The sequence below is a fragment of the Kwoniella bestiolae genome, chromosome 2 (genome assembly GCF_000512585.2).
Source record: "Kwoniella bestiolae CBS 10118 chromosome 2, complete sequence".
Classification (NCBI taxonomy): Eukaryota; Fungi; Basidiomycota; class Tremellomycetes; order Tremellales; family Cryptococcaceae; genus Kwoniella; species Kwoniella bestiolae.
In genome coordinates, this window is record NC_089242.1 from 3497205 (window position 1) to 3520325 (window position 23121).

The 23121-nt window shown below is 49.6% G+C and overlaps 10 protein-coding genes across 10 annotated transcripts; 3 read left to right on the forward strand and 7 right to left on the reverse strand.

The window, feature by feature from the left end:
• Positions 1-341: 341 nt before the first annotated feature.
• I302_104453 (uncharacterized protein) lies at positions 342-1511 on the reverse strand (the record flags this gene model as incomplete). Its single annotated transcript, XM_065869879.1, has 5 exons — positions 342-453; positions 506-926; positions 968-1080; positions 1132-1165; positions 1208-1511. 5 exons carry the CDS (start codon positions 1509-1511, stop codon positions 342-344), a joined length of 984 nt encoding a protein of 327 aa, XP_065725951.1.
• Positions 1512-1727: 216 nt separating this feature from the next.
• I302_104454 (uncharacterized protein) lies at positions 1728-2693 on the reverse strand (the record flags this gene model as incomplete). Its single annotated transcript, XM_065869880.1, has 4 exons — positions 1728-1879; positions 1936-1995; positions 2091-2395; positions 2626-2693. The coding sequence occupies 4 exons, from the start codon at positions 2691-2693 to the stop codon at positions 1728-1730; spliced, it is 585 nt and encodes a 194-aa protein (XP_065725952.1).
• A 240-nt stretch (positions 2694-2933) lies between these two features.
• Positions 2934-6001, reverse strand: I302_104455 (uncharacterized protein; the record flags this gene model as incomplete). Its single annotated transcript, XM_065869881.1, has 16 exons — positions 2934-3009; positions 3068-3312; positions 3359-3659; positions 3703-3779; positions 3832-3975; positions 4020-4146; positions 4202-4264; positions 4327-4424; positions 4479-4596; positions 4646-4746; positions 4800-5043; positions 5094-5172; positions 5215-5385; positions 5442-5635; positions 5682-5905; positions 5957-6001. 16 exons carry the CDS (start codon positions 5999-6001, stop codon positions 2934-2936), a joined length of 2307 nt encoding a protein of 768 aa, XP_065725953.1.
• Positions 6002-6470: 469 nt separating this feature from the next.
• On the forward strand, positions 6471-8734 carry I302_104456 (uncharacterized protein; the record flags this gene model as incomplete). Its single annotated transcript, XM_019189812.1, has 11 exons — positions 6471-6538; positions 6594-6851; positions 6895-6980; positions 7040-7352; positions 7408-7477; positions 7525-7682; positions 7727-7930; positions 7981-8050; positions 8094-8168; positions 8219-8255; positions 8307-8734. The coding sequence occupies 11 exons, from the start codon at positions 6471-6473 to the stop codon at positions 8732-8734; spliced, it is 1767 nt and encodes a 588-aa protein (XP_019049374.1).
• Positions 8735-8808: 74 nt separating this feature from the next.
• Positions 8809-10307, reverse strand: I302_104457 (uncharacterized protein; the record flags this gene model as incomplete). Its single annotated transcript, XM_065869882.1, has 5 exons — positions 8809-9018; positions 9069-9635; positions 9702-9809; positions 9853-10091; positions 10133-10307. The coding sequence occupies 5 exons, from the start codon at positions 10305-10307 to the stop codon at positions 8809-8811; spliced, it is 1299 nt and encodes a 432-aa protein (XP_065725954.1).
• Positions 10308-10854: 547 nt separating this feature from the next.
• I302_104458 (uncharacterized protein) lies at positions 10855-13156 on the forward strand (the record flags this gene model as incomplete). Its single annotated transcript, XM_065869883.1, has 12 exons — positions 10855-10971; positions 11042-11093; positions 11147-11219; positions 11356-11486; positions 11531-11564; positions 11620-11662; positions 11717-11730; positions 11773-12232; positions 12321-12541; positions 12613-12698; positions 12746-12864; positions 13091-13156. The coding sequence occupies 12 exons, from the start codon at positions 10855-10857 to the stop codon at positions 13154-13156; spliced, it is 1416 nt and encodes a 471-aa protein (XP_065725955.1).
• Positions 13157-13271: 115 nt separating this feature from the next.
• On the reverse strand, positions 13272-16805 carry I302_104459 (uncharacterized protein; the record flags this gene model as incomplete). Its single annotated transcript, XM_065869884.1, has 21 exons — positions 13272-13363; positions 13420-13495; positions 13550-13806; positions 13909-14091; positions 14150-14364; positions 14413-14437; positions 14487-14528; positions 14571-14699; positions 14742-14881; positions 14934-14953; positions 15006-15148; positions 15192-15233; positions 15276-15329; positions 15381-15431; positions 15478-15548; positions 15602-15664; positions 15714-16167; positions 16219-16316; positions 16360-16487; positions 16542-16549; positions 16658-16805. The coding sequence occupies 21 exons, from the start codon at positions 16803-16805 to the stop codon at positions 13272-13274; spliced, it is 2439 nt and encodes an 812-aa protein (XP_065725956.1).
• A 350-nt stretch (positions 16806-17155) lies between these two features.
• I302_104460 (uncharacterized protein) lies at positions 17156-18731 on the forward strand (the record flags this gene model as incomplete). The annotated part of the gene is made up of 11 exons (XM_019189816.1): positions 17156-17298; positions 17376-17437; positions 17496-17643; positions 17703-17776; positions 17831-17895; positions 17953-18040; positions 18102-18165; positions 18228-18312; positions 18370-18445; positions 18522-18601; positions 18654-18731. The coding sequence occupies 11 exons, from the start codon at positions 17156-17158 to the stop codon at positions 18729-18731; spliced, it is 963 nt and encodes a 320-aa protein (XP_019049378.1).
• A 191-nt stretch (positions 18732-18922) lies between these two features.
• I302_104461 (uncharacterized protein) lies at positions 18923-21772 on the reverse strand (the record flags this gene model as incomplete). The annotated part of the gene is made up of 8 exons (XM_019189817.1): positions 18923-20026; positions 20075-20399; positions 20448-20544; positions 20590-20833; positions 20888-21169; positions 21228-21447; positions 21508-21688; positions 21745-21772. 8 exons carry the CDS (start codon positions 21770-21772, stop codon positions 18923-18925), a joined length of 2481 nt encoding a protein of 826 aa, XP_019049379.1.
• A 749-nt stretch (positions 21773-22521) lies between these two features.
• Positions 22522-23087, reverse strand: I302_104462 (uncharacterized protein; the record flags this gene model as incomplete). Its single annotated transcript, XM_019189818.1, has 2 exons — positions 22522-22764; positions 22830-23087. 2 exons carry the CDS (start codon positions 23085-23087, stop codon positions 22522-22524), a joined length of 501 nt encoding a protein of 166 aa, XP_019049380.1.
• Positions 23088-23121: the final 34 nt, after the last annotated feature.

A 23121-nucleotide genomic window follows, 5' to 3' on the forward strand; every position in this document is an offset into this window, starting at 1 on the left:
TGTAGAGGGGGCGCTGTCGTAGGTGGATGATGCCATGCTTTCTCGTGAACGATGTGGTCCAAGAGCATCACGCGGATCTCGTTGAGATGGAAAGAATAGGAAAAGGTTCAGGTCTTCAGAAGTCGTTGAACCGGTTAGCTAAAATCAGCGAGATAACAAATAATGAATTGGTCAGTGGTGATTGCAGCATCTTCGCACTTCACGCGTTGCAACGTTATGCATGGTGTCTTCGCCAACTACGCATATGGTATATACAAGTACTATCCATGATTCAGCGCTGTCCTTTCGGCCCACACATGTCTCTACGGTCGTGTTGGCGAGACCTGGGTCGGTCGTCCGAGCTAACCAACCCGATTTTTGATCCTCCCGCTTTCCATCGCATCAATCATATGTTCTACCATAGCCAGACAGGTAGCCTCTTGGACGTCAGCGGGGGCGGCACCGTAGTGAGGCCTGGACACATAGTCAGCTTGATCGATTTGCCAGATTTTAGGACAGAACATACGTGATGATGCACCCCGCTTTGCACAACCCTGCATACCTTTCTTTCGTCGGGGGTTCTACCACCGTCACATCCACTCCGGCACCTGCGATCTTCCCCTCATTGAGCGCGACTTCCAAGTCGTTCTCATCAACTATCCCACTCCTAGCTACGTTCACCAAGACCGCTGAACGTTTCATAATCTCGAATTGAGGAGCAGAGATCATCCCCTTTGTGTCTTTTGTGAGCGGACAATGGAGTGATACGACGTCTGACTGAGTGAGAAGATCGTTGAGGGATGAAATGAGGGTGAGGTGGGTAGGGGGAATGCCTCTTTCCCAGCGTTGCAGATCGTGAGGAGACAAGAAAGGGTCGTGAAGGATGATGTGACCTTGGAAAGCAGCCTGGAACATCCTGGCAAGGGCGAATCCGGTGTCTCCACCGCCTAGACAAGTCAGCGCTATCCTTCAAGCACAACATGCTCACCAATCACCCCAATGGTCTTCCCAGATAATGTTTGACCTCCCCATCCATCAGCTTTGTTGATGGTTTCTCCGGCGTAAAATCGAGCATGGGTTGTGCTGATTTTTCTTGCTACACTACTCGGCGGAAGATCAGCGAGATCCCTTCTGTGGATCATCCACACTTACTCTATGATCAATCCGAGTGCTAATTCAGCAACAGCTTGAGCCTGCATAAGTCAGCTCTGACCTCCATCCGAGGAACTCACATTGATCCCAGGAGTATTCATAACCACAATACCAGCATCCTTCAACGCTTTGAGGTCCAGCATGTCCACCCCTGTTCCTTGCTTGGCAATGTACTTGAGCATGCCATGTTTGTTGACGACGTCTACGTCCTCCTTGGTGACATTTGCCGATATCGTCAATGCACCTTGGGCGATCTGTCGCCAGTCATTGAACCTTTCTGACGAAGGAAGTATCAGATCGAAGTGATCCGAAGCGAGCGCGAGGGCCTGAGAGTGGAGGGTGTTGAGCGCGACCACGATGGGTTTGGACGATGAGGTCATCTTGAGTAGCATAGGGTGTATGATATCGATGAATCAAAATAGAATATGAACATGATGATGGACGTATGAATGTGAAGCAGATGTAGTACGCAGTGAGTGTAGGAAGAACAAAGCTCAAGAGAGAGAGTGGTACACAAAGGATCACCGGGAAAGCATCAGGTGAGGTTTCTTGGCACGGAACTTCACATTGTACTACAATCAAGATACAAAATTCAATTAGGAGTACGATCTATCACCAGTCTTGGTAGTGCCCGTAGCGAAACCCATCTGCCTCTCCATCTCCGCAGCGAGACAGGCATTGTCTACAGCGATTGAAACCATGTCGAAACCTTGATCCAGACGTTGCTTGGCGATTTGACCGTTAGAACCTAAAATTGTGTATTGTCAGTACCGCTCGTTGCATCAGCTGCCGGGTCACACTCACAGAAAATAGCAGCAACCTTGCCAGCATCGTGAGCAGCTTTGAGAGTCTTCGCGATAGCCGCTTCGTGTTCCTCACCGCCGAATTGTACGTTCATTTGTTTGGAAAGGTCGAATGGGCCTTAACGATCAGCTCCGTTCGAAAGGCTTCAAGCTCACCAATGAACAATACGTCCAGTCCTGGTACCTTCGCGATCTCCTCTACATTCTCAATACCCTGTCTAGACTCAATCTGAACGATAACCAACAGCTTGTCGTCCGCTTGCGCATCGTACTCCGAACCTTTACATCCGAACATAGGAGGACAGAACATGGGACCGTAGCCCCGAGAACCGGTGGGAGGGTATTTGGAAAACGACACAATCTTCTTAGCATCTTCGGCGTTGTGACACATCGGAGTCATGACACCATGCGCTCCCGAGTCGAGTGCCCGCTTGATCATCCATTCCTCGTTCCATGGGATTCTGATGATGGGACTTGCGCCGGCGGCAGTCGCGGCGAGGGAGAGCTAAACTTGATCAGCTCTGTACAATGACATTGTTGACTCACATCAAAGTAATCCTTGTCCGTAATAGCACCATGCTCAGCGTCGATCAATACCCAGTTGAAACCACCAGTAGCAAGAACGGTCGAAATGGTGCAAGCTCCGGGAAGACTATCATTATCAGCGTTGTCCACGATCGGTTCCACTCACGTGCACCAAAACCCGAGACCAGGTTGTTTGGCTTGAAGAGCGTTTCTGAGGTATGTCCTGGATTCCATGATGGCTATATCAACTATCGACCTTTCTGCTATGATAAGAAAGAGGTCAACAGTGAATTATAGTCCTGTTGAAGATGATATATCTATGCAAGCATGCTGTAGGCTATCACGGCGCGTGTTTGTCCCGAATACCCATCGGGATCGTTCGGTAAATTGGGCCGACTCCCCGCATCAACTCGGTCCGGAGCAAATCTTAGGCAGGGGTTGGCAGGGGTTGCATGCTCAGGAGGATATGTATATCTATTCTAGTTCTGTATAACTTCTTTTCCCTCGCTGGATCAACAGATGGTCGCTAGTGGCTGCAGCGGTCCATTCTCTGAAAGAAATCGGTCAGCTCGGTACACGCTGGTACGGAATGTGATCTGAGAACCCACATGTTCACAAATATCGTCTGCGTCTCATCGATGATTAACGCAGGACCTTTCACCTGGTCACCTGTGCGGAGTGAGCCCAGCTCGAAGACTGGCACATCCTGTCTTTTACCCTCTTGGCCATACCATACGTACGCTTCCTGGTGAAAGTCGGCCTTGCTTTCGTCTATGCTGCTCAGCTTCAACGATTTATACTCCGCAAACGCGGATGGGCCGAGCGAGTCAAACGTTTTTCCAATGCCTCGGACCTGGGGTCATTCATTTCAGCATTGATCCCTTATTCCTCCCACTCACCTTGATATCGTCCACGATTATATTCTTGTTCAGCAAGAACCCGAATTCCTCTTTGTATGCCCTCTTAAACTCCTCCTCGAAGTCGCCTTTGTCTGACGCCGTTTCCAATACCATCAAAGACGTGTCAGATCCGTCAAATCGCATGTTCAGTAGCCGCTCGACCTGTATCTTACTGTCCTCAAAGCCGGACTCCTTCAGCACTTTGGTAACCTTCGTTGCTAGCTCGTCAAGCCTGGACGACAGAGATATTTTGGTGGAACCATTGTATGTGTCAGATGCGGGTTCTTGCTGCTCGTACACTCTGGCAACGTTGTCAGCGGATGACACCGTGATTACTTACTCACCGATCAGCGAGAGCTAAACCATAAGCTGAAAGAATTGAGGAGTAATTGTGAATCAAAACCCGCTCTATGCCCAGCAGCTGCTCAATGCGTTAGCTCACACGTTACCACACAATTGTTGTGCCCGCTCACCTCGGCAATCTCGCAAGCATGCTGACCTCCAGCTCCCCCGAAAGACGCGAGGACATGCTCATCCGTCTTAAACCCTCTCGCTTCGGTCAGTGTCCGAATAGGCCTGGCCATAGTCTCGTTGGCCACCTTCACAAATCCGTAGACCTGACCAGCCTTCGTCAGTGGTGCCATCCTCAGGTAACACTCACAATTTCATCAATTGATTTCTCCGTTCCGGTCTCTGAACGAATCTCCTTCGCAAGCTCCTCAAATTTCGTCCGGGATGCTTCCGGATCCAGATCTTGATCTTCATTGGGTCCGAAGCATTTTGGGAAGCTGGGTAACCGGGTGTAAGCGTGTCAATCCAGAAATCAGGCAAGCCAAAACTTACTATTTCGGCACGAGCCGACCCAAAAACAGGTTCCCGTCTGTCAAAGCAAGTGGCCCGCCCTTCCTACAGATCCAAGAAGATGAGTTGCCTGAATTGCATCTGCGATGCTGAAGGCAAAGGCTCACCTGTAGCAAGCCGGACCGGGATGAGCTCCTGCAGATTCTGGCCCAGCACGGAAGAGCCCATTTTTGTACGTCAAGCAGCTACCTCCACCAGCGGCGACCTAGGATAGATCTTGTGAGTCTAGAGGACACGAAGACGGTGGACAAACACCCACCGTGTTGATGTCTAATTGCGGAGTAAACATAGATATCCCCGCAGTTGTCGTTTCCCAGACCGATTCATACCTCCCGGCATACCGGGATACATCGGTGGATGTGCCTCCCACGTCAAGACTAATAGGTGGTCAGCCAGAACGTATGGCGGAAATTCTTGACCACCCACCCGATCACAGGAGATCTCTCTTCTTCGTCCCAACTCGTTAGAGCGCAGCCGACAACTCCACCGGCTGGTCCTGACAGGATCGACTTGAGTCCTGAAAAGTTCTGCGCACATGTCAGCGAGCTCGGGAAAGAGGTCCACTCACATTTAGATCCACCAATCCCCCGTCCGATCCCATAAACTCCACATGTAAATCACCATCCTCTCCTCCCTCAAATCCAGAATAAAAGCCTTTCAGATAATCTTGTAGGACCGGTGTGAGGTAAGCGTCGCAGGTGGTAGATTGCCCACGATTGGTCATCTTAATCATAGGCAGGAGCTGAGACGATAATGAGATGTGAGGGAATCCCACTTCCGATGCGACTTTACCAATCGCGATCTCGTGATCGGGAAAGGTATACCTGGAATGTTTGAGTTAGTCTGAGGTGAGCTGATAAAACAAGACACCCACGAGTGCGCTAGACAGACAGCTATCGAGCGATAGTCCTCGTCGTATAACGACTGCAGGTCCTTTTTAACCGTGTCCAAGTCTGAATCGAACTCAGCTCAACACTTCCTCCATAAAAACTCACCTGGCTCGCGAATCACTTTGACCGCTTCTCCACTTAGTCCCTTGACTATTCTACCAGGTATTATGCTGTCCTGCTCTTCTGCGCCCACACCAGAATATGCTTTCTTCACCGAGCCATCGTCATTGAACACCAGAGCGTTTTGTTCGGCTTTCGGATCAGAGGAGAAGCCGACTGCAAAATGGTCTTGGATGAGTATCACGAAAGTACCAGTTCCGTCAACAGCTTACCCAACGTAACCCTCTCATCCACTTCCACTGCTTTCGAGTACAGAGGCTTTGCTCGCTTGATGTTCAGGTCAAAGATCCTAGGTCTGGCTTGATTGCCGATCTCAAGCAGATCTTTGAAACCCTTGGTGATGATCAAAGCATGCTTTTGGCCTTTCCTCTCCAGAAGTGCGTTCGTAGCGACCGTCGTGGAGAGTCTGACATACTCTGATACAAGTCAGCTCGGTCTGCGGCTACCAAAACTCACCAAGCTTGTTGACTGGCAGTGGCTTTCCTCTTTCAAATTTCTGCCCTAGCACCTTCTCCAACGCTCTTCGTACACCCTCAGTAGGCGCATCGCGGTAATTCCCTGGATCTTGGGAGAGCAGCTTCAAAACAAACTCTTCTCGTTTGGATTCGTCTTGTCGAGCGGAATCTGGGTTGGAGAGGGGGAGAGTAGATACGTGAACATCGGTAAACGTTCCTCCCTATGAACGGAAGATAAGCAGCGAGCGATTTCTTTGGTAGAGCTTACTCACTCGATCGATGGATATCCGGATAGAGCGGTCGGGGATTGATGACATATTGGAGACAAATTGAGACGAAGCTGAACAACACGAGATAAGGGTTATCCCTACGGGGCGGGATTTCGATGTGAAGCGTGAGTATACGAGTCGAACGAGCAGATCACTTGGTCTAGTACGCTAGGTATCTTGCCAACTTATGGGGTATGAATGCTGAATCAAGAAGAGATGGGAATGATGATGATGATAAGAGTAGGCATCTCGGCTGAGTGCGGTGGAGGACCAAGGATGGAGGGATGTCGTTATCTTTGATTCCACTCATGTTTTATCACCATTCTTATCACTTTCCCGTATCTTGCATATGGTCAATGGTAAATCACTCCTTGATCAATCCCGCTATACTTCACCACTCGACGAGACAAAGCGAGAGCAGCTACGACCTCGTCTATCCTATCATCCCAGCTGAGTTTGACCGCTCGACCCCTGTCACCTCGGCTATCTTCCCCACTGTCAACACCGCCAAATCATCATGGTCAACGAGTCGCAATCCCAAGCGCAGGTCAAGGCTGATTATGATCCTATCACGCTGTCTTTGTTGTAGGTGCTTTGTCTTTTACGGGAGACGTCGAGCTGCTCGCTGACCTCGCACCAGCTCAAACCGGTTCATGTGCATCGCCGAAGCCATGGGCCGGTCACTCAAGCAGACAGCCATCAGTACCAACATCAAAGAGAGACTCGACTTCTCCTGCGCCGTCTTCTCTCCTACGGGTGACCTGGTCGCCAACGCACCCTTTGTCCCCGTTCATCTTGGGTCAATGAGCTGGTCGGTCAAATATCAATTGAAATTACACGGGAAAGACTTGAAAGATGGGGATGTACTTCTGACAAACTCTCCTATGGCTGGTGGAAGGTGAGTGCAGCTCATGCGATTCGAGAACTAATTCGCCGTCCAGTCACCTACCCGATTTGACTGTCATCACGCCTTGTTTCGATCAGCATGATCCTACCAAGATTATCTTCTTCACCGCGTCTCGGGGTCGTGAGTCTGGTCATACCCTCTTCCGATCAACGTTTATTGATCTCAACTCGAAATGACAGACCACAGCGACATCGGTGGGATCCTTCCCGGATCCATGCCTCCAACCTCCACTCAGCTGTACGAAGAAGGAGCTAACATACACTCCCTCAAAATCGTTTCAAACGGCTACTACGATCACGACGCATTACACAAGGTCATGGTGGAAGATCCAGCTCAGTATCCCGGATGTTCCGGTTCCAGATCTTTCAGAGACGTGGAGAGTGATGTCAAGGCTCAGATTGCTGCGAACAACAAGGGTACCAACCTGTTAAAGGCTTTGGTCGGGGAGTATGATCTACAGACGGTGCACAGCTACATGAACCATATTAAGAAGTGAGCCGTACTCTTGAAAAGACCTAGACAATCCCCTTAACTTCTCCTCTTCTAGCAATGCCGAACAATCCGTACGGAACATGTTGCGAAAGGCAGCGGAGAATGCTGGAACCAACGTGTTGCATGTGAGTTGGCCATACTCAGCTCGCTATGCTGCTAATCCTTTCTTTAGGCGGTCGACTATCTGGACGACGGATCACCTATCTCCTTGAAGATAACCATTGATACTGAGTCCGGCTCGGCAGTCTTCGACTTTGAGGGGACTGGTCCAGAGCTCAGAGGAAATCTCAACGCCCCAATATGTGTGGTGCATGCGGCGGTCATCTACTGGTGAGTATGTGAGCGTGCAAACGTGAAGCTTATCACCATGATAGTATGCGATCTATGATAGGTGAAGATATTCCACTCAACGCGGGGTGTTTGGTACCCATTGAAATCCGAATACCCGAGGGATGTCTGCTATCACCATCACCTGAGAGTGCGGTATGCGGTGGCAACGTGATGACATCGCAGCGAATCACGGATACGGTGTTGCTCGCATTCAGAGCCTGTGCTGCGAGTCAGGGGTGCTGCAACAAGTGAGCAAATACCTCATCTCTCCCCAAAGCTGATCTATCACCCTTTCCAGCTTGTCATTCGGTGCGGGCGGTAAGAATCAGGAGACCGGAGAAGTCGTAGATGGTTGGGGATACTACGAGGTGAGTCCATACCGCCATAGCCCAATGCTCACAAACACCCCAGACCATAGCAGGTGGTAGCGGAGCAGGAGATGGGTGGCACGGAACTTCCGGGGTACACTGCCATATGACAAACACGGTGAGGTAATCCGCTCATTATTCGTGATTTCGGGCTGACCTGTCAAACAGCGTATCACTGATCCGGAAATCCTCGAGCGTCGTTATCGTGAGTCTCACCCGCCCATCCTCTGGCGGATTGTGCTAATCCTCTTCACAGCGGTTATACTGCACGAGTTCGGGTTCAGACCATCTTCCGGAGGTGTTGGCAAGTTCCACGGCGGGGAAGGATGTATCCGTTCACTACAGTTCCTCCAACCTTTATCCGTGTCGATTTTGTCAGAGCGACGGTCTCGAGCGCCTTACGGCCTTGCAGGAGGTGGTCCCGGTGCTACCGGCTTAAATCTCTGGGTGAAACAGCCCAAGGAGAAAGACGGGAAAGTCAGGACGATCAACGTCGGGGGTAAAGGTACCATGCAGTTTGGTACAGGAGATCGGTTGATACTGCATACTCCCGGTGGTGGAGGGTGGGGCAAGCCGGAAAGCGAGGGAGAGATCGAGAAGGAGGAAGGGGAGAGGTTACTCCACGAAGCGAGAGAATGGGAACCAAGGGGATCGTGGGCGGATAAGGCTCAGCCAGACTTCTAGCAGCTATATATGTAGGGAATTATCGATTGAAGCAAATTATAAATTACATGTAGACACCACTGGACACAAAATGATTACGCTTCACCTTCAGCTCTAGCTTTCGACTCCTGAAAATCTCTGAACTTCTTCATCTCCGGTCCTTCGAATATGGATCCATCGATCATCTTGTAGACCGCCAATACCATGACATAGAGCCAATTGATCATCACCTGAATGGATACAACAGCGCCGATGATTCGAAATGCTTCAGAGTTGAGCTCGACCGCAATGGCATTGGTAGCAGACTGCATATCATTAGCGAAGTTACTTCTGCAAGTATCGCGAAACAACTTACCGCCCACACTCCAATCGGAAATGTCAACGCTGTGAAGGAGATGTTGAATGATTGATGGCGCAGATAAGATCGATCGTTGTTCCATATATGATCGACCATGAGCACCGTCGCAAGGAGATACCAATACAAAGCCAAGCCCCATAAAATCAAACCGGTGACAGAACCTCCTGCATACACGGCTTCGGCTATCTGCAATGTACCTCTTCCTTTGTCTGGCATCAGAACGCCCACGCCGGAATCGTAGGCAAGCGCTCGAGTTACACTGCCCAACGTCACGAAGCCGAAACTGCCCTGACCACATGGCCCAACTAGAAGGAAAAGACTTGGCAAAGCTCGCGGGGCGGGTATCCCATGAACAATGAGTCGGTAGAGGTAGATGGTGGTGATAAATAGGGCCAAAGGTAGACCCGTGCCCAATATGATATACGAAGCTATGAGGATCGATCGCGCTACAGTAGGGTTGAACGGGGAAACGGCTCGGGCTACTACGCCTCCGGATGCTCCAGCGACGACTGAAGATACGATCGGGAGAAGCCAGCTTGCTGATAACGATTCGATCGTGTGTATCTGTCGAGTGACCCTGAAGGAGTTTAGTCTAATTCTCCTCAATTGTACTTACATCATGAATAGGACTCCGATGTTAATCAAGACGGCAAAAGTAGCGTCGACACACCACAATGCTACTACTGCTGTGCCCCAACGCTCACCCCATTTGTCAACACACACAAGAGCCGTCATGTTCTGACAAAATGTCAGCACTATTCTCGACACAATGAGAACTTACGACTATCGTAACAAAGCCCATTGGAAACGTTCCCCAAGGAAGAGCGGCGGCAGGATGCTTGAGAGTTGCACAGAAGAGTCCGTTGAATCGTATGTATCGGATCACGTTGCCAACGCCGAGCAGGAGAAAGAGGAAGATGTTGAAGATGAAGACGATTATGCCAATCGCTCTTAGCCATCTTGCTGGGTATGGGAATGTGTATAGCAAAATCGACACGATACCAGTACCCATATTCAGTGCTGACAATCATCAGCACGGCTCTGGCACCACATGGACTCACAGAAGAACGCAGGCGAAAGGTTGGCCACACAGTGTTTCAAGCGGGCTGCAGCGCCAGTTTTTCTCCGAGAAAAAACTACTCGATCGAACAAGGTCTCATTTGAGGTTCCAGCTGCTTCGCGGTCGATTTGATCCTGCGGGTAGGACGATGAGTTTATTGGAATATCAAAGGCCATGTTGGCTCTAGCGGCTCGATGATGTGATAGTAATAAAAATGTCTGGGAATCGTTTGGTTGTCACATAGGCTCGATCGACTCAGAATATATACAAAACGATCCACAAAGACTTCTCACGACCGCTCAATGTTATTCCTAATGGCTTTACGAACATGATCATCGCATCATCTTCTGAGCGGCAAATTCGTAGAGGATAGGATCATGATACAAATGACTCGTAATGAAAGCCGATTAGATTGGATGGATGGGTGGATGACATGATCTCCATTCGTAAAATCAACGTCGACGTGATTTTCCATGGATTCGGAATTGGGGGGATTTAGCAGTAGCTTGAGAGGGAATTTACGGATTATGTAATTAATTGGTTGTTTATTTTCGGAATTGACCGATGAGAAATTAATCACGTTGGGTGGAGATGCCCACCTCAGCATTAATATCAATATGATCCAGAGATAAGCATTCATTCGGATCTCATTCGAAAGTAGCGATATATCTTCCTCCTCACTTCTCCTCGCTCGAATCGCTTTGGAATATAGCAAAACCCAAAATGACCACAGACGAAAGGAGACCTCTACTCAACACCGACACCGCCGCCGAACCCGACTACAGCTCTGCTCCCAAGGCAGATGCGCATGAGGATGAGAATAGATTGTCGTACAACAAAGTCGGCCTCAGCGTCAATAGGTTCTGGCTTTTGGTGAGTGCTATTGACATGACTCAGAGCTGACCCGCAGTGTGCTTCCATGTGGGTCTGTGGCTTCCTGAATGCGTTCGATGGGACTGTTGGTGAGTATGGGTACCAACGCCGATTCCTTTATTTCCACTGACCACGGCCTCAGTCGCTACCCTTCTCGGGCCAATCTCTTCCTCCTTCAATGCAACGAACATGGCTTCTTGGCTCGGGACTTCTTAGTGAGTTGGCATGGTCTGAGCCGGGCTGACATCCAGTATGCTTTCGGTATGCTGCTTAACGCCGATTTATGGGCGACTATGTAACATCATTGGACGTCAAGCTTCCATGCTCCTCGCTTTGGCCATCTTCAGTGAGTTACTGTGCTCATGAAACTTATGCTGACCGATTAGCCACCGGAAACTTCCTCTGCGCTATCGCCCCCTCCATGGAGTTTCTGATCGCTGCAAGAGCTTTGGCGGGGATGGGTGGAGGCGGTCTGAGTACAGGTGAGTGGGTGATTAGCAACATGCCGAATCTGACATCGTTTCAGTCGGAAGCACGATCATGAGTGACATTGTACCAATGTGAGTATTTGATGTGACAATCATGCTGCCAGTTCTGAGCTTGCATTTGTCTCAGCACGCACCGAGGGATCTATCAAGGTTTTGGAAATCTGGCATTCGTGAGTGGAAATCTGTTCTTACTGTTGATATGAGCTGATGATGGCCTTCGATAGGGCGGCGGGATGGGGTGAGTGAATCGCAAGGCTGTGATTTTGCTGACCTTCGCAAGCCTTGGTGCTCCTCTGGGTGGTATCATCAATGACTATCTCCATTGGCGTTGGGCTTTTGGCATTCAGGTGAGCTTCACGTTTGTTCAAACCAAGGCTAATTGTCAGATCCCCGTACTTCTGCTGGGAAGTCTGCTCGTATACACGAACGTTCGCTACACGATACCTTCCGATCCCACTTCTGGTGTATCCACCCCGGTGACCAAACAAACCCCCATGCAATTGTTCCGGCGTATAGACTTTTTAGGATGTTTCCTGCTCGCTGGATGGGTCGGTGCCGCGCTCATCGCTGTGTCACTGAAAACAAACTCGACATCTCTGGATGCGTATGATTGGTCGTCCCCTTTGATCTTATCACTCTTCGCTACAAGTGCGGTTCTCCTCGCTCTCTTCTTGCTGGTAGAGCTCAAATGGGCTGCCGAACCCGTCATGCCATTCGAGTTGCTCAATAGGAGGACAGCGGTCAGCGTCGCAATCAACAACTTTTCAATCTCAATGGCGCAATTCGCTTTGGTAAGTCCCGAATTAAGCGGACATTGCTGACTTGTAGATCTACACCATCCCGCTCTTCTTCACCGTTGTCCGAGGCATGTCATCGTCCCAAGCTGGCGCTCACCTGATACCCAACTCCATCGCTGGTATGGTCGGATCTTTGGGCTGCGGGTTCGTCGTTCGTCATACCAAGAAATACTACTGGTTGAACTTCTGGTCTGGCCTTATGGGCCTTGTCGGCGCAATACTGATTTTCACTTGGAATCGGGAATCATCCGAGTAAGTTAAAGTCGAAATGAATCACGCTGACCTGCTAGATGGATGCTATGGACCAATCTGTCATTCACAAGTTTCGCCATGGGTGCCGTCACCACTTTGACTATTGTTGCTTTGATCGCGGATGTCGGACATGAACATGTCGCAATCGCTACCAGCTGTGAGTGCGCTCGTGATGTCACTGGGTTCCGCTGACTCTCGATACAGTGTCGTATGTCTTCCGTACAATCGGTCAAGTTCTGGGAGTCGCCTTGTCTGGTGCTCTAGCCCAGGCCATCTTGCAGAAGGAATTGAGTAAAAGAATCACCGGACCTGGGGCCGAAGAGGTGAGTCTCATGGTTGTAAATATCGCTAATATCCCAGACCATCGCCTCCATTCGAGAATCCTCCGCGTCTATCAAATACCTTGTGGAACCCCTCAAATCCATCGCTATCAACTCGTATCAAAAAGCATTACACGCCGTCTTCTTATGCGCTGTCATCCTGAGTGTTGTGTATCTCTTGGCAGGGCTGGGAATCAGGGAGATCGATATGCACAGGGCGATGATCAAGCCCGCGAATGGTCAAGGCGACGACGAGGAGGAAGATATCGTCGGAGAGGTTTCAGAAGTCCCGTAGGCATGGACAGAAAGCATACTATCTCTTCATATAGACAGGCTCTTATCCAATTGTCACCAATAGTACGCCTAAATGCATGCATCCATAATTTAGTCGGTGTATATCAGAAGCATCCTTACCACCACGTCTGCCGCCCTTCATGCGAATTTACAGGTGGCTGACTGGAAGAATCTCCACCAGTACCCAGCAGAGGGTTCAGATCGTTGTCTATGTGCAAAGTCCGATCAAGACAAAGCTGCGGTCGGTCAACACAGGACACTCACCTAAAGGAGGAAAAGGGAACCAAGCGTCCAGACTGAATCCTTGATCTTGGTTAGCAAGACCATTGGTCGGGTTCGGCTGCGGATCGATTGACTGATAGATTAGCTAAGCACTAGGTAGCACCAAACTCACCAAGAATTGGCTAGGGGTGTTTGCCGTGCCTGTGTTCGCAAACAGCTGCTCCGCGTACAAGAAGTCCATGTGAGAAGATAACCCTTGATCGGGTGCCGGGTTGATGGAGATATCTGGACCACCTGAAAGAGACGGCACGAATGTTGTGCTTGGGGTGAGACCGGATGACCAGGAGTTTTGGTCGGACATGGGGAGATTGACGTGATTTCTGGTAGGAGATGGAACTCGAGAAGGTGCACGAGAAGCGGGAGGTAGCACTTGATCCCGTCGAGCCTTCTTCACCACGTCCGAGAGGATATGGGCGAAGAGGAAGCCGGGCACTGGAAGGTCAGCGGGACTTCATGACCGCTTCTACTCACCCTTTGTCAACATTATCGCGACCTGTTCTACATCCTTCCCAATTTGCCTCAAATTGCATGATTCGGGAACTAGCGTAGCCATACGGATGAGGAACCGAGCGGCGTAGATGATGTTGTAATCTGATGAACTGTTAGCGAGGTCGACTTTCGTTGAAAAAGCAGACTTACGGGTAAGCAGATTGGCTAGTACGTGAATAACGTGTTAGCTGTTTGTTGTGATTGCCCTGACACCGCAACTTACCATACTGAATCGAGTTGGCGTACTTATTTTCGATTATTAGCTGGATGAACCAAATGACATGCGATTTACTCACCTGCTGGCCCCTCAGACAGATGGTCACCAGCTGCTGCGCCTTTCGCCCAGCCTCTTGCAGCCATTGTCGTCTTTCATCCGACAAGAATGCCACGTCTCTGCGGCTCCGTATCTCGTGCAGAACGTACGAGTTGGAGGAGAGGCTACTCAAGTCAGCAGAGAATCCTATCGAAGACAACGCAATAACTCACAAAGACCCAGCACCACCGGTTATCACTGCGAGCTTGTCAGCACAGGCCGAGATATAAGGATTTGGACTACTCACATGTCTCTCGCAAAAAGTGTTCTTTGGGAACCCCGTTCCGCGCTGCCATTTCATCAGCACATGACCACAGATGCATTGACTCACCATAATAGCCATCCCAATAATTATACCAATCTGTGATAGCTCGATTCGCCTCCCTAAGCTTTCCATCCATATTCGGGTAGGGTTGCGCCGCATTGCTTGGTGCAAGAGCCAGGGGTTGATGCAAAGGCACTGAACGAACATCAGCTAGGAAACGCGCAGGCTTAAACTCACTTCTTAGCATCAGCGATTCACACGATGAGACCAATCTAGCATCGGTTGGCAGTGAAAGCGGGTGCCGAAGGAAATCACGGGCATCCTTGATGGTGATCTCTGAGCAGAAGAGACCAGGTCGACCGTACGCGAAGGACATCCTGAACAGTCGAGTTAGGACGTGAACGCTATACTAGATGCATGTCCACTCACTCATATTCCATCTTGAAGAGCTGGACGGTGATTTCAGCGTAACATTCTCAGAAATTGGACTTGAACACCTACCGTGAGCCAGACCCTCGCTCCAGCAACAACCAGTCTATCGCCTTCGATCTGCTCGGGTGTTTTCCCAGCACCCATACCAGCTTCCACCAGGTATGCCAGAGATTTATGCAGACCCATATCCATAGCCATCCGGATAGCGTGGCCTATGAACGAATGTCAGCTGTATTCCGTAGCTTCATGACTCACCTCCTGGTCTCCAAAACGTTTCTCCCCAGGAAGCGAGCAGGACTGGCAAGGTCAGCAACAATTGCGATACAATTTGAGACTCACTCATAGCCTGTACGATTTCGATCCTTGAGACTGGGGTGAAGAGGGAGTTCATAGCTGCGATTTAGTCAGCGAGATGCCGCTGAGATGTTGAACGCAACAACTCACCCATTTTCTCTGCATGCTCTCGACTCTTCAGCTGAAGCTCGCTAGGTGGACCTACAAATGACATTTAGCTATATGGTTCGACACCGACGACACTCACCAGCTGCATCCTCGCACTTCGTGACTACCGCGATGATTGTGGTTATGGCGAAAGGTGATCGCCTCCGAAGGCTTGGTGGAATTGATCAGCTGTGTTACTTGTTGAGTACCAGGGAGCAACTCACCTGTCCCAAGTGTCATACTCTGGATCGAAGCAAGGCATGTAGCATCCACATCGTTCGAAGAATCTGGACCGTTAGCACCCTTCAGAGTTGTGCGTCAACTCACGTATCGAACAATTGCTTCCCCTTTTCCAGTGTACACCACCCCAGATCGACCGGATCTGGTGAGCCATTTGGTCCTCTCTCATTCAGACTGATATGGATGGAAGAAGGATCGTCCCCAATCATACTCATGGTCCTCTGTCGTTTTCTTGCTCTCTGTGGGTCATCCAGTATATCATACCGAGGTGAAATCACTTTTGGTCGGAATCCCTGGTCATCATCCCCGCCAATATGAGAATCCGCTTTCAATCTGGCAGCCTCGGCCAGATGAAGCATGTTTGCCCATGGTGCAGCTGCATATGCCGATTTGAGAGGGTCAATAGGTTCATCCTCGTCGGACGGACCTGGTGATGGGCGATGCGGGTGGTGTGGTGGTGCACCCCAAGGTGGAGGACCGAGAGGTCCTTGAGCGGTTTGCGAGGTGTGACGCTGGAGAGGAGGCATGGAGTCTGGCTCATTGATCGGGACTGGGCGAGCTGAGCACGATTAGCGAGAGATCTTGACATCATTTGACTCACCGTTCCCCGCAGACGCTGCAGCACCCCTCTGCAGCTGCAACAGCTCCACAAGATTACCTTGCATTGCCCCGATCTGAGCTTCCACCAGACGCAATCGGCTGAGCGAGGTCAGCGAGTTGTACATCCTCATCTCGCACTCACTCTTCCACCTTGGATGATTTTGACTTTCTCGGTCCGTCAAAGGTACATGGATGCTTGCTCTGTCTACATCGATTACAAGGTGGGTTCTCTTTGCCGATACATTTCATCTTCATCCGGTGACAGTAATCCTATACAGGAGGTGAGCGGAAGGAGGTCTTCATCGAACCTGAAGTTACACTTACACATGCACCTGTGATCGTCAACAGCATCAGCACATTGTATCAGCTCATTGAACGGAGGACGTAGCCATTTGATGGGAGGTATCACCAGATCAGCATGAGGACATGATGCAACTCACGATTACTTGGAGCGGCCGTCCCATTAGCTTTCGATGGAGCAGCCTCCCTATCGTCATCTCCATCGTCCTCTGAGGCAACTGATCTTTCACTGGGTACACTTGGCAAGTGTTTCCCTGATTGATTCGGGTAGGATTGGAAAGCTGACATGGTATGGTGTGTATGTATGTCGTGATGAAAAGTGAATTGGAATGAATGAAGAGAGATGGATGATGTATATGGTATGTTGACAACAACTCCGTCTCATCGTTCACTCAACATCATTCATTCATTAAGATTACTACTACCACTGAGTAGATCAGATCTGCTGCACCGGACTCCGTCGGTCCGTTTGATTACGTAAGTGTGCTGTTGCTACAGTTTATACGAGTATAAGTAGTAGCCTGTTGTTGCTGATGTTGCTGCAGTCGTGTGTTTAGCACAATCTTACTCGTTGTATCTCATGCTTTGGCACTCTCATCATCAACACCGGCAAGCATAGACTACCTAACAATGCAAGCATGCAGGGCCCCGATCACCGAGATAAAGGGTCGGAGACCGGTAGTATAGGATCGTATGACGGAGGTTTTGAGCAGATCTCACATGTACCCGCTACTCCCGAAAGGATAGCTCAGCATAGACAGCTGAACGACGAATTTGAACGGTGAGTGGTACGCAACATCAAGAAGTGGAAGCTACTCGGGTTTATCCGAGTGTACGACTGCTGACTCACACACCCAGCGCCGGACCATCCAAACATTGGAGTCTAACGAATTTCGATATCGGCAGGCCTCTTGGCAAAGGTGAGCTGTTCGGGATGATACTATTATCGAGTGGCTCTCACTGATGATACATGTCAAGGCCACTTTGGTAAAGTCTATTTGGCTCGGGTCAAGTCGACGACAGACCCGTTCATCTTGGTTCTCAAGTGTCTGAGCAAAGATGAGGTCATCACCAAAGAGGTTCAGACACAGGTGCGAAGGGAGATTGAAGTAATGCAGCAGCTCAGGTGAGTGATCTTCGCACTCGACTCCCAGAATATCATCTGATAGTCTAAGCCATCTTCAGACACCCGAACATCATTCGACTGTATGGATGGTTTCATGATTCCACAAGGATATTCCTCATGCTTGAGTTAGCAGGTCGGTTGGTCCCCCCTATCCAGTATGATTCGGCTGATTTTGGTTACACATCAGGTAGAGGAGAGCTGTTCAAGCAACTCGCTAAGAAAGGTAGATTCTCGGAGAGGAGAAGCAGTCAGGTGGGTCCTCTGATGCTATTCTAACATCCTTATCGATGTTGCTGACATGGTTTGCAGTATATACGCCAAGTCGCCTCCGGATTAGCATATCTCCATTCCAATCAGATCATTCATCGAGACATCAAACCTGAGAATTTGTTGCTTGGTGAGCCATTGTAAAAGTCTGTCTCAATCATATGAACGCTAATGTACGCCCGCTTTGGAAGGGATGAACGGGGAAATAAAGATCGGCGATTTCGGTTGGTCGGTATATTCACCTGAAGAGAACAGGTGAGTGATCACTGTCATCTCTTCTGGAAGAACAACCAATTGACTTTCATGTCGTGTCACAGTCAACGTACTTTGGCAGGGACGTTGTCATACGTATCGCCGGAAATGGTCTTGGGACAGCCATACGGGAAAGCCGTGGATATCTGGGTGAGCTTAGTCGTCGGCTCTCAAATGTTCAGCTGCTGATATACGATACTTCGCCAGGCACTGGGAGTCCTCGCATACGAATTGACATGCGGTGCAGAACCTTTCGGGGCAGATACAACGAGCGGGCCACGATGTGAGTGGTTCTCTGTACGGATATCCAATCCAAGCGAGAAGGCTCGATTGCTGATGCATTCGTACTGTGTAAACAGTGGTGCACCAAAGGATATGCCGATGTGACCTGGTATTTCCTTCATTCCTATCAACAGAAGCCAGAGAGTTCATCCAATCTGTACGTATGTCGAACATGTCGTCAACGTCAAGCTGACATATCCTCCAACCAGCTCCTTCGCCTCAGGCCCGAAGAGAGATTATCTCTCGGTCAAGTGGAGCATCAACCTTGGATAATGAATCATCTGTAGTTCGCCCTTCCTCTCTGTATCAAGATTTCTGTTGTACCTTAGTACTTATTCGATTTTGTTCCCCTGACGCTTATGTCATTACGATCGAAAGAATGCATGTAGACTATTATGTACAACCAAATATATATTACAAATCAATGTTCTATCCCTCAATCACATATATTCAGTCAATACCTTTCATTTCCTCGCAATCATTTCTTCGACTTCTTCAGCGTACGTTTCTTTATTTTATCGTCCTTCTCAGGCTTCTTGCTACCTCCAACTACAGTCCACCCCAACTCTTCAGATTTCGGACTGATATTCTCTGATCTTGCCTCTTTCTTCTCTTTGACCCTTTCCTTTGGTCTTTCAGGCATCGCCTTCTTGAACCCAGAACTGAGATTCTCCACAGGGAGGGACTGTCTACCTCCTGAGCCAGGGATGAGTCGGGGCATATCCTCCTCTGTCTGAGAACCACCGAGGCTCTTGCGAGCGATCCCATGCCAGCTTCTGGTAGAACCTCGACGAGTCGAGCTGGAGGGTGATTTTGGATCGGTGGGTCGGGGCGAGACCGGTTGACTGCTTCTTGCCGAAGGGAGGGAAGTGCCTTGGCCACGTCCGCATCTGTTAGGAGAGCTGGGAGAATTAAGTGATATCGGTTTGGAAGGTCGCGAAGATTGTAAGACTTTGGGCGTTCCCAAGATTGTTTTCGACGCGATTAGCGGAATGTCCGGTACTAGTTCGTCGTCCAGAGGAGTTTCCTTGAGGTCAGAATCCACATCTGCCAAGCTTGATTTTCGAGTGCTCGGGGTCTTGATCAACGTGTCTGTATCAACTGTGGGTATCCTCCAAAGGACCGAGTCATTGACAGCTGGTGTGGCGGGCACCGAGGGTATCTCGAGAGATACACCTACACTGGGATTCTCCATGACATCGCCCCACGAAGGTGGGGAAGAATCTTGACATTGTTCCCATATCTCCCGTGTCGTGATTGCCAAATGGGTAAAGTCGATGTTGATCATACTTGATTGAGCGGATTTGTGTTCGAAGCGCCATTCTCCTCGACCACCTTTCCCCACCCACGCTAAGCTTTGCAGTTTAGGTAGTCGCCGCGCGAGCTTCTTCAGATCACGGGGATCCAGTAGGCTATTATCGGATTCAGATATTCTATCTCGAAGGAATGTCGGAAGGCCGTCAGGAACGGCAACACAATCAACCTTGAGTTTCCCATTGAAGTTGGCCGGATATACCGCAGGATCGCTCGTAAGGATTAAACGTTCTAGCGGAAGCTTGGCGAAGGAGGTGGGAACGTTGAGCTGCAAAGGGTTTACATCGTTATTCTATGCCACTGATCGGATACTTACAACCTGAGAAATCGGTGCCGACAGAGCCACTTCCAGCGTCTTCAGCGTCGTGCAGTTCTTCATGATAGCTGCAAAACCCTCTTGATCAACCTCCCACCAATCCAGAGATAGTCTCTCCAGTTGATGTCCGTTGTCGATAATAGCTTGCACGAGAACACTGGGAATGGGCTGAAGTGCCATATCACTTCGGCAAGTAGCGATCGTAGGTGCGTCAGCTGGAGGGAAAGGCAGAAGATTGATGGGATGGATGTTTCGGCGTATGGCGAAGTGCCGAAGTTGAGCTATGGGAACGTGATGGATGCTGTCGAGATGGTCAAGGATCCAGCTATCAAAGGTTCAGCATAGCACTGGAACATTTAAGGAATAAGCTCACGAGAACCGTTTCGAGTATTCGGGAATGACGATCTCAAGTGAGACGAAAGTCGCTGGCCAATCTTGTATCATCGACCAGGTATCTTTGCTCAGATGACCTAAAGCACACTTGTCAGTCTTGTTTGTTACAATCAGCTACTCACCATCAACACCACTGAGTTTCAAACTTTCGAGCGAAACACAACCAGTAATGATTGTATTGAGGCATTCGGCGGTCAATCTAGTGCCAGTCGTGGATAGTTCGACGTGGGTCAACATGCCGAGGGATCCCACTCTGCTGATCGAGTTGCACAGGAGGATATCAAGGAACTGGGTTTCTAGCGAGATGCTGGTGAGAGAACAGGGGCGCATTGACAATAGGGTGAGGTGGTTTGCAACCGTCTTGGCCTGATGACACATTGAGCATAATAGATTGACCAGAAGAGAGCATTCACAACTCACGCCTGTCTCGCTCAATGGCCCTACCTTCATAACTTCCAAGCTTTCCCATCCTGCTCCTAGACCCCATCCACCATTCCCAAGTATCGATCCTCTCGTCAGCAGTTTGTTAGTGTTCTGCATCTCCATGCCCGGCTGTAAAGATAGATCTGGAGTTACCAGTAGCTGCAGCCGAGGGGTTATCCGAGAAAAGGGGGTAGTAGCAGGTCTATTTGGATCTTGAGCGGGGTGGATGGGAGGATGACCGATCAAGAGGTGTGTTAGATTCGTCAAGGGAGAGATAGCCTAGATCTTGAGATTCAGCGACAAGCTGCATGTACCAGCCAAGTGAAGAACCGCTCACATCCCATAACGCCCCGCCTATTCCAAAGGTCGTATCCCATTCCAGTATCTGAATGTTGGGACAACAGGCAATGATATCAGCTGCCATAGTCCAGGCAGCGATTCTCATCTCCGCATCGCCACCAGGTAGATGACCAGTCAGTATAGTAGGGATGTCCGTCCTGGAAGAAGATGAATGACGGAATCGGATTGCCTTGGTCCCTGCACCCAGCCGAGGATTCCTGTCAACATGATCAGCTGATATCACCTATGCTCTCGTTAGCGTCAGAATAACAACTTACTGGAGAACAGCGTTGACTTTGTTGGACACCAGCAGAGGGGAAGATTCTAAATTGGTCGGTAGAACGACTAGAAGTGTTCCGTAAAGGTGTTTGATCACTTCCTGATAGATCGAGTGGTTTTGCAAGTCGATCAATGAAGAGAGCAGTGTCGGATCCCGTTGTAAGAGGTTGGGAATGAGGACTTGAGTAGAGTCAACACTGTTCCCTGGTCTGAACAGCTGAGGAGAGTGTACTCACCTCGCAGCAGACTGGATGTATTCACCATTTTGTTATCCTTTCCCAAATATTGAGCGGACCCCAACGGAGGGTGATATCCCAGACCAAAGGAATGGTGGTGATTTGACTGTAACTCGAGGTGAGCTTTCGCCGGGAAGTTGAAGGGTGAGTACGAGGTGTGAGTGGATGTTGAGTGGATGTGAATGTATGTAATCGAGTTGGGAATAGAAGTGATATAGGGGAGAGTGAACAGAAGGAAAGGAAAGAAGAGAAAAGAAAAGATCAATGAGGTGACTGTGTTGAGTGATTGTCCGTGCGTAGTGTAATGTAATCATTGATACGAATCAACTTTGGGATTCAACTACTCAGTACTTGGCCATTCTTGCTGTACTCTCTTGATGATTGATGATATATCGTTCACATGCATATATGATAATGTACCTATGTATGTATACATATACATATACATATACATATACATATACATATACATATACATACATATCATACTGGTGATCCTGTCGACCAACACCATCAGATTCTTGTTCGAGTTGCGAGAGAGCGACTGAGTCTGCGGGTGACATAACATCAGCGCCATCCTTTGGTGTCAGAGCAAGAGATGGAAACATCGAGCATCGACGACTCACATTCACATAACATACACAGAACATTCACATGAACACTACTCTGTGCCATATCATCATCACCTGCTCTGTCACCGTCCTTGATAGCGTCAAGGGTTTAACATCATTAATTCGTTGATTCGTTATATCGTTATAGCCATTCTACTTCCCCTCCTCACACGAGCCCTTTACTTCTCGCCCTCTGTTTTTCGAGCTGCTTCCATGGATCTTCCATGAAACTATCCTTCCAGAACCCCCTTTCACCTCCATGTCCGTGATCATGCTGTGTTCGAGGTCCACCGCCTCTGCCTCTGCCTCCCCTTCCCCCATTTGAGAACGATTGATCTTGTCGAAAGTTGGGAGGGATATTTCGATTGGATGAGAAAGACGAGTCGTTGGGAGAAGGAGGATGTGGTCTCTGTGTAGTGGTTTGAGCACTTTCTTACTCATGTGGCAGTAGGAGAGGAACTCATAACAACTCACCTTGGTTCCGCCGTGGAACCCCGCTTGTCCAATTCCGGTGCCATCTCCAGGCATATACCCCTGATCGCCTCCGCCATTACCCATACCTCCTCCCCCTCCACGCCCCCTATTGTTCCGTTTCCCACCTCCTACTACACCCCTGGGCCCTCGACCTGAATGACCACCTCGAGATGTGGATTGAGCGGGAGGAGGTTTGGTCGGAAGGGAGGGAGCTTGCTTGCCGAACGATACTGGAAGACCGCTGCCGCTAAGATCCATTCTGATAGAGTAGTTTGTTGACGTGACTGGCTGA